General features: G+C 35.1%; 2 protein-coding genes across 2 annotated transcripts; one reads left to right on the forward strand and one right to left on the reverse strand.

Annotated features, from left to right (window-relative positions):
- The first annotated feature begins 2,441 nt into the window (after positions 1–2,441).
- Positions 2,442–3,962, forward strand: LOC111384247 (gibberellin 3-beta-dioxygenase 1-like). Its single transcript, XM_023008508.1, has 2 exons — positions 2,442–2,944; positions 3,225–3,962. Exons 1-2 carry the CDS (start codon positions 2,442–2,444, stop codon positions 3,778–3,780), a joined length of 1,059 nt encoding a protein of 352 aa, XP_022864276.1. The 3' UTR covers positions 3,781–3,962.
- Positions 3,963–5,686: 1,724 nt separating this feature from the next.
- Positions 5,687–9,027, reverse strand: LOC111384248. The gene is made up of 6 exons (XM_023008509.1): positions 8,462–9,027; positions 8,105–8,365; positions 7,165–7,831; positions 6,903–6,989; positions 6,689–6,795; positions 5,687–5,804 (listed from the first exon to the last, which is right to left on the reverse strand). The coding sequence occupies exons 1-6, from the start codon at positions 9,025–9,027 to the stop codon at positions 5,687–5,689; spliced, it is 1,806 nt and encodes a 601-aa protein (XP_022864277.1).
- Between the last annotated feature and the right edge of the window lie 4,693 nt (positions 9,028–13,720).

A 13,720-nucleotide genomic window follows, 5' to 3' on the forward strand; every position in this document is an offset into this window, starting at 1 on the left:
TCAACCAAATAGCAATTTTAATGTTCGCATAAAAAAAAGAACTAGAAAATCTGAAAAAAAGATAAACAAACATCTATTAGATATTAAATATAAGTTGCATAACTAGTAAGAACTAAAAACTCTTCAAATGAAACTAATTACAAAAATGAAGCACGTTTCTCTCTTCAGATTTTCCACAATCCACGTAAATCTCACTTCCTCGGCCATCCTTTAACCTAAAAAATTTGTCAACATAGAAGGTGTGAGCTTTAAACTTAGTAGGACTAATATCACATGATGCACCTTGATATATATATATATATATATACCGACAAATTCATGATTTCAAAGAATCACTTGGGGTTGTAGAAATCGGTTATGGCTATACATAAACTTCTTTATTCATAACTTCATAAATTTTAACACACACCACAAGGATAAATATATATAAATAATGAACAAAAAGGGTAAATACTTAGCGCTGCCTACCTTAATTTTCTTGAAATATAAAGGAACAAAAATATAAAAACCTTTCTCCTTCACACTCTTGCTATTCCTTCAAACTTAACTTAACATAAAGGATATTTTTGAGAGAACATAAAAGTAAATTCGGATTTGAGGAGAGATGTAATGAAAAAGTGACTTCATGTTCTTGTAACCTTTATTTCCAGTGAAAAATTAAATAGAAAAGTTATATTATCATTAATCTTGTTAAATTGAATCTTTAAGTAAAAATTTAAAGAGTTTTAAACCCATAAAGAAAATAATTCTTATAAAACGTTTTATAAAACATTTATACAATGAAAAATAGAGAAAATGAACTATTCATATGATTTGTGATCTATCTCTATGAATGCCCATTAATAGAACAATTATTTCATCCAATTAACTTAATATAATTGTTCTTTATGTACAAAATGAGGAGTTTTTAACTAAAAGATAATTGTATAAAAATATTTTATAAAAATATCTGTATGGTGATTTGAACCTGAATTGTTTCTGTGAAATGCCAAGCAAATAACCATTGTGGCAACCCAGTTATTCGTTAAATCTACGTAATAAAATTTTCTTAAATTTAATGTTTTAAATTTTTGAGCTTTTAAATAACTTATGACTGGGATTGTGGGGGTGAATGAAATTCGATAAATAAATCCGTTTTTATAATATTAAATGGACCAAGCTTTCGTAGCTCGTTTTTTAAATGGGCTACATCAACCAATTTAAGAATATAAAATTCGAGACCTTACAACTAAGCACCAGTCTAAGTGTCATAATGTGAGATACTTAATTGAAGGATAAATTATATGATTTATTTAGTTATGACTCTCATTTAATGTCATTTAGGTACCACCTAAAACAGCGTTGTAACAATAAAAAGAGTAATTCTATTTAGCACCGATCTAAATATCCTAATGTGATAGGTTCAATTGAATGCGGAAATATTTGATTTGTTTAATTATGATTCTCATTTAATGGAATTAATTGTTCCAATGATCACTGAACTTAGGTCCATATTTTTTATTGGTCACTGAAATTTAAAATGTCATACTTTGATCACTAAAGTTAGGTCATTGTCTTCGATTGCTCACTAAAGTTTAAAATATCGAGTTTTGACCATTGAATGTTGAAAATGTTGTATATTTTTCACTAATCAAACACATGAATCTAAATTCAGTGATCATTGGAACAAGTAATTCCATTTAATGCTATTTAGGTGCCACCTAGCTTGGTGCTATAACACTAGTAATACTAAATATTATTACTCTTTCATAAAGAAAAATGTTATTTAGCAATAATATAAAATGTCATAATATGATAGGCTTAATTAAAGGCAAAATTATGTGATTTATTTAATTTTGTATCTCGTTTAATGTCATTTAGGTGCCACCTAGATCGGTGTTGTAACATCAGTGGTGTTAAATATCATTACTCTTTCATGAAGAATAATGCTATTTAACACCAATCTAAGTATTATAATGTGAAATTGTGTTATTTAATTACTTGTGTCTCCCATTTAATGTCATTTAGAAGACAACTAGATAGGTGTTGTAATTCCAATCGTGTTAAATATCATTACTCTTTCACAAAGAATAATGCTATTTAGCACCATTTTAAGTATCATAATGTTATAGACTTAATTGGAGGCGAAATTATATTATTTATTTAATTATTTCTCTCATTTAATGTCATTTAGTTGCCAACTGGATCGGTGTTGTAATTCCAGTGGTGTTAAATATCATTACTCTTTCATAAAGAATAATACAATTTAGCACTAGTCTAAGTATCATAATATTATAGGCTTAATTGAAGGAGGAATGATGTGATTTATTTAATTGTGCATCACATTTAATACCATTAAGGTGTCACCTAAATCATGTTGTTATATCAGTAGTGTTAAATAACATCTCTCTTATAAATATGGGATTTGATGATAACTGCAATATTATTAAGGTCTCAATCACATGGCAACTCTTTCAAAAGTTATCGGAGACAGTGCTCTCGATCATCAACATATTATTCCCCTTGATTTCGACTCCGTTCACGAGTTACCTGATTCGCATACATGGTCTGATCATGTCAATGATCTCTACTCAAAAAAATATACGCATCTAAAGCATGTACCAATGAATGAAGAATCTTGTGTACCAATTATTGATCTAAGTGCTCCAAATGTTGTGGAGCTTGTTGGCAATGCATGCGAAACGTGGGGTATGTTTCACGTGATTAACCATGGTGTTTCCTCGATTCTTATTGATGATGTCGTGTCACATGCTCGACAATTATTTACGCTTCCAACTCAACAGAAATTGAAGGCCCAACGAGCACCCGGTGGAGGCACCGGGTATGGCGTTGCTAGGATATCGCCATTTTTCTCCAAGTTAATGTGGCATGAGGGCTTCACCATTATGGGCTCTACAGTTGAGCATGCAAAGGAACTTTGGCCCCATGACTATGAAGATTTTTGGTAAGATTATTGTGTACTAAAAATGTCACTAAAAGCAAGGTATAAATATATTTATTTAAATTTCATCTTCACATCGGCACTTGCCTAAGTACCAAGAATTCCGTACAAGTTTTTAAAATATTGCCTAGATTCATGACTTATATATCATATTAAATCATTTTATCTAAAAATTTAAGAAACAAACGATAATCATGTATGATGTGCATATAGCATTATCCAATTTTTAATCCCCTCGCTGCTATCAAATCCAACATACTAACCGATTTTCTTTCTTTTGCAGTAATGTAATGGACAATTATCAAAAAACGATGAAATCGTTGGCCCATCAAATCATGCTTCTAATGCTCAAATTCCTAGACATAAATAAAGAAGAAGAAATGATTTCTAAACCATCTATTTACGAATCCGAAGGTGCACTGCAACTGAATTCTTATCCGTGCTGTCCGGATCCGAATCGAGCAATCGGGTTAGCCCCGCATACCGATTCGCTCCTCCTTACTATTCTCCACCAGAGTGAAGAAAAAGGGCTTCAAATTCAGCAAAATGGAGTCGGGTGGGTACCCGTTCCTCCAGTATCCGGAGCCCTAGTTGTGAATATAGGAGATTTATTGCACATTTTATCGAATGGAAGATTCCCTACAGTGTATCACCGTGCAGTTCCAAGTCAGGATAGGCATAGAATTTCTGTAGCGTACTTTTATGGACCTCCGGTGGAATCCATTATTGGGCCACTGAATAAGCTTCCAAGTCCAATATATCGTTCATTGACAGTGAAAGAGTATATTTGTCTTAAGAATAAGCATCATGAGAAGGCTCTTTCTTTGATCAAGATTTGATCTTATCACGTTCATGTGGGAATGGAATTTCGTACGAACAATCGCCTTCTTTCCCGAATGAAAATCCGTTGCCGATGTAAATCAATTTTAATAAATAAAAAATCCAATCATTCACCCTACTGAATATCAATAGTTGAAGGGTGTGATCAATTTTTTGAAAAAGAAAAAAAGTTATTGATATTATCCACTAAAAATCCATCATTGATTAATTAATTTTAAAGACTAATACAAGTCTCAATCATTTACCTACCGAAAAGCCGTACGTGAAAGGATAATCATATAGTTTCAATCTTTAAATGTGTTTTGAAAAAAGTAAATGGTTTGAAATATTTAGAGGTGATGGTTAATCATTCAAGGATTGACAAAAAGTTAAAGTGTAATTCATTTTACCTTCGAATATTCTAGTAATGAAGTAATTTCATTATAAAAATAAAAAAAGTCAATCTAATCACGTGTGAAAATGTGTAGACGAAGTAGTTTACTAATTGTACGACATCCATTTTGTTGAGAATAGTCTTTAAAAATGAAAGCAAGTTACGTATAACATTCATTTCGTGTAGTTCATAACACTATTAAATTTTTTTATTTTTTTTGAAGCAAATGTTATACTTTAGGTTTAAGTTCTTGTGCTTAAATAATTTAAGATAAGGAAAAAAAATTCTAAAATAAATTTACTCCTATATGTTCGTAAAGAGAATTTACGTTGAAGATCTTTTGAACTTAGAATCTTAGTAGCATAATTAACTTATTTAGTACAATTTTATATCAATCTCAGGATGATGAAATGAAAAAGCATACACTCTGTTCAGTTTCCTTTGTGAATACAAAGAAGAGATAGATATTTTTTCTCATTGTATTTATATTTTGTATTTTAAAGGTCATTTATATTTTTAAATGATTGTGATTAATGAGTTGCCTATTTTCAAGAAAAAGATATGGTTCATTCAATGTCTTAATTATAGTTTTCAGTCATGTCCACAACAAGAATCATGGACTTGATGATTTTGTTGATAAAAAATCCAAGCGAGTTCATGTAAGTATAATTGGAGTTTAGATACTTCATATTTTGTTCATATAGTGAGTATGAGATTCAATTTTTTTTTTCTCACATGATACTCATAAGGCTTCAATCAATTCCAAGTATGGTACACTAGATATGATTAGCCTGAGTTTGGTCCTGACCCATGGGTGGATGCTGTCAACAGTAAATCTAACGGTTTCACGGCGTGCCATTCTTCTTGGCATAGAAAGGGACACCGTGCGGTAGTAGTCTGCTCCGCTAGACTACCTTCCGCCTTTTCTCGTTCGCGTCGGAACGAAAGAAAATTTGATTACAATATTATAGAAAGCTTACAATAGAGAATTTGAATATATTGAAAATAAATTGAACATTGATTGATGAAAACTGAACATTACAATTGATGAAAGCAAAAAATTACAATTGTTGGTGCAGGGGGCGGACACCAGTGAGCTTGAAAGATTTTTGAATGACTAATGCCCTCTATAATAGCATTCTGAACAAAAACCTAAGTGATAGGAGTAGACGTCTAAAAGACGAGGAATCATACTAAACGTTTACCAATATCAGAGTTATTTTACAACTGAAATAACTATTACAATGAAAAGAAAATTACAACTCAAATTTGAACTAATATTTACAATATGCGGTCGAAGTTGGACAAACTGCGGCTGCAATAGTGTCAAGGGGCTAGGTAAAGTTGCAGTCCTTGACATTCTCCCCCATTTGTTTTGGCGACGTCCTCATTGCCATCAATGCATAATATGCTTCAATTAATGGTTTGAAGGCTCCGATATCTTTTTCTCTTTCCCAAGTATTCTCCTCGCTGCTGCATCCCATCCATTTGACCAAGTACTCCTAATGATCTTTTCTAGAAACTCGAGTGATTCAATGGTCAAGAATAGCTTCAGCAACCTTCTTTCCAGCTTTCTTCAGTTCAAACACATGTCGCTTTGGCTCATTTCTAGATGTGTCCTCCTTATCCGCAAAGTATGGCTTCAACACACTAATATGAAGGATCTTGTGGATTTTACACCATGAAGGGAGTTCAACTCTGTATGCAACTCTTCCAATCCTCTTCACGATGGGTAATTGTCCAATGTATTTTGGCGACAATCTTGAGTCTTTCCCTCTTGTTGGTTTGTAAACATTTCTGTCAGGAAGTTTAACCATTACCAGATCTCCAACATTGAATTCAATGAAACGGTACTTTAGATCTGCAACCTTTTTATACCGTTTTTGAGCTTTCAATATTTCATTTCTACTCTTGGGAAAAGTTCTTTGCTTGAGAGGACTTGGTACTTCGTTCGATATCCACTGTATGAGGGAGTAGTGGTTGCTGGCCAGTAACAATCTCAAAAGGACTCTTATTGGTAGAAGAGCTCTTTTGGGTATTGAAGCAAATTTGGGCCACATCCAAAAGTTTTTCCCAATTTTTCTACGAAGTAGAGATAAAGTGCCAAAGATATTCTTCTAGCATAGAATTGAAGCTCTCTGTCTGTCAGTCAGATTGTGGGAGAAAACTAGAACTCATACTCAAAGTTGAACCAAGAAGTTTGAACAACTCAGTCCAAAATATGCCAGTGAAACGAGGATCTCGATCACTGACGTGTCCTTAGACAGCCCCCAGTATTTGACAATATGTTTGAAGAAGAGTTGAGCTGTCTCTTCCGCAGATACATACTTAGGCGCTGCAATGAAAGTTGCATATTTTGATAGACGGTCCACCACAACAATGATAGTACCAAAATCCTCATTTTTTGGCAACCCAATAATGTAGTCCATCGATACACTTTCGAATGGCCGGGTTGGGACGAAAAGGGGCTCCAGCAATCCCGTCTTTTTCTGATAATCTGCCTTATCTTACTGACAAATAAGACAGGTTTTTACAAATGTTGCAATGTCGTCCCGCATTTGAGGCCAGTAGTATGCACGTTACAGTAGTGCACAAGTGCGTTCCTCTCCGAGATGCCCTGCCCAAATTGTGTCATGGCATTCTGTAATTAGTGATTTCCTCAGATCTCCGCTCTTAGGAACATATAGACGATCTCCCTTTGTCTTCACTAGTTCCCCATCGAGCCAGAATTGTCGAGTTTTACCCTACTTGATGAGGTCGACCAAATATTGGGTATCCGGGCCCTTCTCCATAAGTGTTCGAATTGGTCTCTAGTGTTTGTGGAGACTGTGCTCCCTGAAAGAGCAACTACGGAGCAGATGGTAGCTAAATCGGTCCGTCGACTAAGAGCATTAGCAACATGATTACTAGAGCCGGGACGATACTCTAACATGAAATTGAACTCTGAAAGGAATTCCTGCCAACGAGCCTGTTTGCTCGATAGTTTTGGTTGGGACATAAAGTGACTAACTACAGTGTTATCTGTCTTCACAATAAATGGAGACCCAAGTAGATAGTGACGCCATCCTCTAAGACAATGGACTACTGCCAATAATTCATTTTCATATGCCGAGTAATGATGTTCTGTCTTTAACTTCCGGCTCTCATATGCTACCGGATATTCTTCTTGCATGAGGACTCCACCAAGTGTAAAATCTGAAGCATTTGTATGAACTTCAAATAGTTTAGCCATATCCGGTAAGGCTAAAATTGGGTTTGTCGACATGGACTTCTTGAACCTTTCAAAAGCAGCTTGGCATTGGGATGACCAACCCCAATCCTTATCCTTCTTTGTCAATTCAGTAAGTGGCAGTGCAATTTCTGAGTAGCCTTTCACAAATCTTCGATAGTAATTGCTTAACCCAAGAAATGAACGTACATCATGTACGGTTTTTGATGGTTGCCAATCTTTGATGGTTGTAACCTTCTTCGAATCCATGCGGATTTTACCTTGTTCAATGATGTGGCCCAAGAAATTGATAGATGTCTGAGCAAATGAGCATTTAGACGGCTTAACATAAAGTTCATTCTCCCGTAACCGATTAAAAACTTGCCTCACATGCTGGACATGTTCCTCCAATGTCTCGCTGTAGATTACTATGTCATCCAAGTATACCACGACAAAATCATCTAAGAACCTGTGAAGTACCTGATTCATCATAGTACAAAATGTCGCTGGAGCATTTGTCAAACCAAAAGGCATCACTTTAAATTCAAAGGCTCCATATCTGGTTACCACCGTAGTCTTTGCTTCGTCTCCCTCCTTGATCCGAACTTGCTAGTATCCGGATCTAAGATCAATTTTTGTGTAATACTTCGCCTGACTCAGTCAATCGAAGCAATCCACAACCAGTGGGATAGGATAGCTATTCTTTACAGTAATCTTGTTCAAGGCTCGATAGTCGCAACACATTCTAAGAGAACCATCGGCCTTTTTCTGAAACAATACAGGAGCTCCGTATGGCGACTTCGCAGGCACAATGATTCTACTCTCCAACATTTCTCCCAATTGCTTCCTAAGTTCTTCAAGCTTAGGTTGAGACATATGGTATGGTGCCCTGGCGGGAGGTTTGGCGCCTGGAATAAGTTCAATCTCATGATCAATCGTCCTTCTTGGTGGTAATTTCTTTGCTAATTCTTCCGGCATGATGTCCTCAAATTCCTGAATAAGCCTTTTAACGGGTTCATTTCTCTTGAAACCCTTACTAAATTGCATGGTTGAGATACTCTTCTCGCCCATCCTCCCAACCTGTGTAGGGATGACACACAACTTATTACCCATCATCATTAACGAATCGAAATATGGCAACACTGCTGTCTTAGTATCCCGAAGAAATTTCAATCCTAGAATAAGTTTGAAATCATCCATCTGAACTGCAGATAAATTTATCTTTCCCTTGAAAGGACCTGCTTTGATCAACACCGATTTCGCCACTCCAGCCATTGGTTGAGCAGCGGAGTTGATTGCTTTGACATTTCTACTATCCTTTTCTAGAACAAGTCCGAGCCGCTCTACTTCGGTACATGTAAGGTAGTTGTAGATAGCACCAGTATCCACCATAGCCCTAATTGTTTTCCCATTGATCTTTACATCAATGTACATTAAGCCTTTGGCCCTACAAATTCGAGCCTTCGCTTCTTCCATAATTGTCTCTTTCAATGGGACATCATCCTTTTCAACAACCCGATGCGACAGGGTGTTGCACCGATGTGAAAATGTCCCAACTACGTCCTCATCCTCTTCAGAGTCGGTTTCACTATGACAATTAGCCTGCAGGGCGTCTTGCTTTGAACTTGACCCGCCACTTGCTAACTGACAATATGCATTCACCATCCGTTTCTAAGGACACTCCGACACCCGATGAGGTCCTTCACATAAAAGCACTTCAATTAGGGAGTGGCATCAGTTCGGCCCTCCGTTGTTTTTCCTTTGTTCCAGTTGTTACTGTTGCTGCCGTTAAAATTTCCTTGACGACTATTATGATAGTTTCCCTGAAAGCCATGGGTGCTTTGATAAGCTCCTTCTCTATTCTGAGAGTAACACTCTCTCCCATTTAGGTTCGAGCTGGTTCTGTAAGATCTGTTACCACTTCCAATTGCTTGATTACTCCCCGAAGGTCGATCTTTTATAGATTCTGTTTGGTAGTCGCTCAAGCATTCAACGGCTCCCATGGCCGTGCTCAAATCAGTAACCTTCTGTCTTTGAAGTTCCGTGTGTGTCCATGATTTCAACCCTTCCATAAAGGTGAAGAGCTTATCATTTTTCGACATATCTCGAATATTCAGCATATGCCCTGAGAAGGATTTCACATACTCCCTGATAGAGCTTGTGTGTTTTAGGTCTTGAAGTGCCCGTCGAGCCTGATACTCGACATTTTCCAGGAAAAACTGCGATCTGATTGCTTCCTTGAGGAGATCCCAAGAATCTATTCGAACCCTGTGGGCCTGAATGTCAGTATATTTGGTTCGCCACCATAATTTTGCATCTCCACCCAGATACATGGTAGCTGTGGTTACCTTTCTAGCTTCGTCTTCGATCGAAACTGCAAGAAAGTATTGTTCTATATCAAATAAGAAGTTTTCGAATTCTTTTGCATCACGTGCCCCTCCGTTTCGAGTCTAGAAGCATACTCTGGTACGGGAGCTTGCCCATTGACCACCGCACGTTGGAGTACTCTTAATTGAGCTTTCAACGCTTCCATTTCATCCTGCAGATCAGGAATGATTGCAGCAGCTTCAGTTATTGCTGTGCAAGCCCTTCGACTTTCATCCAGTTGGATGTGTAATCTACGAATCTCGGATTTGGCCATCTCGACTTTTTCCTTAAAACCTTCCAAAGCATAGCACAACCTAGTAGTTGTCTCATCAAGCGCATCCACGCGCTATTTAGTAGTACCCTTCTTTTGAGGCTCTACCACTTCAGTGGTGTGGGATGTAATTGGATTCATAGCTTTCTTATCGAGGGTCGTGAGCCGCAGTTTTGATACCAACTTTCACGGGGTGCCTTTCTTCTTGGCACAGAAAGGGACACCGTGCGGCAGTAGTCTGCTCCGCTAGACTTTCTTCAGCCTTTTCTCGGTCGCGTCGGGACGAAAGAAAATTTGATTACAATTTTGTAGAAAGCTTATAATAGAGAATTTGAATACATTGAAAGTAAATTGAACGTTGATTGATGAAAATTGAACATTACAATTGATGAAAGCAGAAAATTACAATTGCTGGTGCAGGAGGCGGACACCAGTGAGTTTGAAAGATTTTTGAATAACTAATACCCCCTATAATAGTATTCTGAACAAAGACCTAAGTGACATGAGTAGACGTTTAAAAGACGAGAATCATACTAAACGTTTACTAATATCAGAGCTATTTTACAACTAAAATAATTATTACAATGAAAAGAAAATTACAACTCAAACTTGAAATAATATTTACAATGTGCGGTCGAAGTTGGGCAAACTGCGACTGCAATAGTGTCAATGGGCTAAGTAAAGCTGCAATCCTTGACAAACGGTCATGTTTATGGGCTTGGCCCTCGACAACCTACTTCGCATGTTCTTGGCACACATTCAATAATTGCACGTGATGAAGGGATAAATAATTTGAAGTCAGAGCAGGCTAGTACATGAAATACAACAGAAGCAAATAATAAAAGGATTAACAATCTCTCTGTACGTCTTGAAAGAAATCATAGGGCCGAGATGTAAGAAACAGTGTGAAACATGCTTAGGAAACCAAATACTCGAAACTTTCATTTTCCTTCCGGCTCGGGATCATGAAATGATGATATGTAAGACATGATGTTCATACATTGGAATTTTAATGTATTAACTTCATCTATTAAAGCTTTAATGCATTTTGATGATTTTGATTATTTATTGTGTTTTGATATTAAATAGCAGGTTTTATAAATTTATTGTAATTTTTATTAATATATAAATAAATTGAACTTCACATACGAAAAAAGTTACCAACGAAAACTCGGTTGGTAATGATAAAGTTTTTAGACTTTACCAATGGAAATATGGTCGATAACGGTAATATTTTTACCAACGAAAATTCAGTTGGTAATGTAAAGTTTTTAGAGTTTATCCAATGGGATCAGGTTAGTAAAGACAGAATTTTACCAATGAAAATTTAGTTAGTAATGGTAATATTTTTACCAATAAAAATGTAGTTATTAATGGTAATATTTGTACAAAGGAAAGTTACGTCGTTAAAAGATAAATTTTTAACAAACTTCTTTTCCGTTAGTATTGAAAATATCATTACCAACTGAAATTTGTTTGGTAATGAATATACTTGTACCTACGGATATTATGTTGGTAAAAGTTTTACACTTTACCTATGGAAAATTCATTGGTAACTATCAGCCATCCTCAAAATAGCAACGAATTTTCGGTTGATCGTTTTTCAGGACCCAAAATTGGAAAGAACTTGATAATATAATACCCACTCCCTCAGCTTTTTTTCATCTCATTTCTTGTCTGTGAATATGCTCACTTATCAGTTTTAAGGTAAGAGCTAGATTTTGAAGCTTGACAAACAATATAAGTAACACTATCGTCTGTCTGATGTATTATTGGTCAAGGAACTAACGGCGTGAAACTTGTGATCATCTGTATTATTATTGGAGCTAATTCCTAAGGAGCGAATTCATCGACTTACATCTTAGCTACACGGCTTGACGAGCAGCCTTTCTCTGCACTTCCATCGAGTGAGGCACTGACCCCACGCGTCTCTTCTGGAATGCACCATTTATTGTGTACGTGGATACTTTTACAATGCTTAAAATTTCTTGGTAATATAATGCATGTTTTGTTGAAGTCAAAAAATACTTGTCGATCAATTTAAAGATGTTTTAGAGAAAGCTCAAATTTTAAGCTTCTCTAAAGATGCTTGATTTTAGGCATTGAGCTTATATGAGAAGTTGAAATTTGTAAATAGTGAAAATTTTAAGTTGTATCCAAATTAAGTATGAATTCACGTACAGAGAGAGCGTGGCAAAATTTCGTCGATTGGACACTTGTCAATTTTTGATTGATTTTCATCAAAACAGACAAAAATAAAAATGCACCATACTAGTGCTACCAATGGTTGTATGGTGCTTGCAGGGAATTATTCATAAAATAAATTTTAGAGTAAATTGTATCCGGTCTCGAACTTTTGATTTATAGAACTCGAATTTTTAAAACCTTAGATATATCTACGTTTGAAGTACTTTTATACTCTTTTAAAGACACGGGCTTGTTTCAATTTGAGTATTTGTAGATGACTACCTTCGTCGTTGTTCAACGCAGATAACCTCTTCTACCTGTTTTTATTTTATTTTATTTTACGCATGTCGAAAAAAGTATCGAATTTCTAGGTAAGAAAACTTTTGGATTGTATGTGTGACCAAATTTAATTATATTTAAAGACATTACATCGTCATGCTCATCTTTTAATCGATAATTGCACTTGTCATTTAGTTGATAGTTCTAATTTATTCTGCGGAAAAGATTACTTTGTTTTCTTCTCTTATCTAATCAGCTGTGATATAACTTTTCAAATTCATCCACAAATTAAGACTAATATGCATTAACATATTCACCAGATAAGCAATGTCCAGCTGTGCGTCATACTTTTCACTGTTTTTGTATTTAATTTTGTCTTTTCTAAACAAAATTACAATTTTAGCACACGCGTATTGAGTTCCATTCCACCGAATTAAATTGTGCCCACAAATTGACCTTCAAACCAACAAATAATGCACTAGATAAAAACAAAAATAATTATTATAATAATAATAATAAATTATTTTTATATTCAACACAAAGTACATTCAATTTTATTTTATTTTTCCCAGAAAAAAAATGAAATGCGAATTTTACTTGTTTTACATATATGTGTATTTATTTAATTACACATTTTGAGCACGAGACATTCTACATGAGTTGAGATATGATGTTCGTATTTAACTTTCCTCTATTAAATCTTTGAGACATGATACGTAAGTTCTTGTTAGAAAGATTATAAACTCATCGAGGCTATGTTGATGTCTTCCACCCAACAAAAAATAAAATTAAATTAAATTAAAAATTAAAAAAAAAGGCACCAGTTTAATGATTATTTCAAGATTTCCTTAATGATATACATTTATTTTCAAAAAAGTTCGAAAGATTACACTATAATACGATATAAATAACATAATAATGTCTAGCATGTTGTCTAACTCTCATTGGCTAATAAAAATTGACGTTGTGAGTCATTTACTGAAGTGATAATGCAGCAGATCTCAACTCGTTTTAGTACTTTAAAAAATGACTTTTGAATAGAATTAAATGTTTTCTTGAGCTTCAAAGTGACAGAAGAGAAATGCTCAGACAGGGTCTAAACAACAACAAATAAGTTAAAACTAACAAATCAAACATTAATGATAGATTTGAAAATGTCTGAAAATCCCTCAATACGACAACGCTTTGTCCATACAGACGCTCTGGCCACGTGTAATAGAATAAAATCAAATGCAAGGAACCTCATTTCATAAA

This window comes from Olea europaea, unplaced genomic scaffold (assembly GCF_002742605.1).
Source record: "Olea europaea var. sylvestris unplaced genomic scaffold, O_europaea_v1 scaffold2878, whole genome shotgun sequence".
In the NCBI taxonomy this organism is placed as follows: Eukaryota; Viridiplantae; Streptophyta; class Magnoliopsida; order Lamiales; family Oleaceae; genus Olea; species Olea europaea.

Excerpts from the sequence above, each read along its gene's own strand:
- LOC111384247 (XM_023008508.1), top strand. The coding sequence starts at position 2,442 with ATGGCAACTCTTTCAAAAGTTATCGGAGACAGTGCTCTCGATCATCAA. Across the intron at positions 2,945-3,224 it reads CATGACTATGAAGATTTTTG|TAATGTAATGGACAATTATC; the intron begins GTAAGATTATTG and ends TTTCTTTTGCAG.
- LOC111384248 (XM_023008509.1), bottom strand. The coding sequence starts at position 9,027 with ATGGTGAATGCATATTGTCAGTTAGCAAGTGGCGGGTCAAGTTCAAAG. Across the intron at positions 6,990-7,164 it reads TGAAGACAGATAACACTGTA|GGAGCACAGTCTCCACAAAC; the intron begins GTTAGTCACTTT and ends TTGCTCTTTCAG. Across the intron at positions 6,796-6,902 it reads TATTTGGTCGACCTCATCAA|AATGCCATGACACAATTTGG; the intron begins GTAGGGTAAAAC and ends CACTAATTACAG.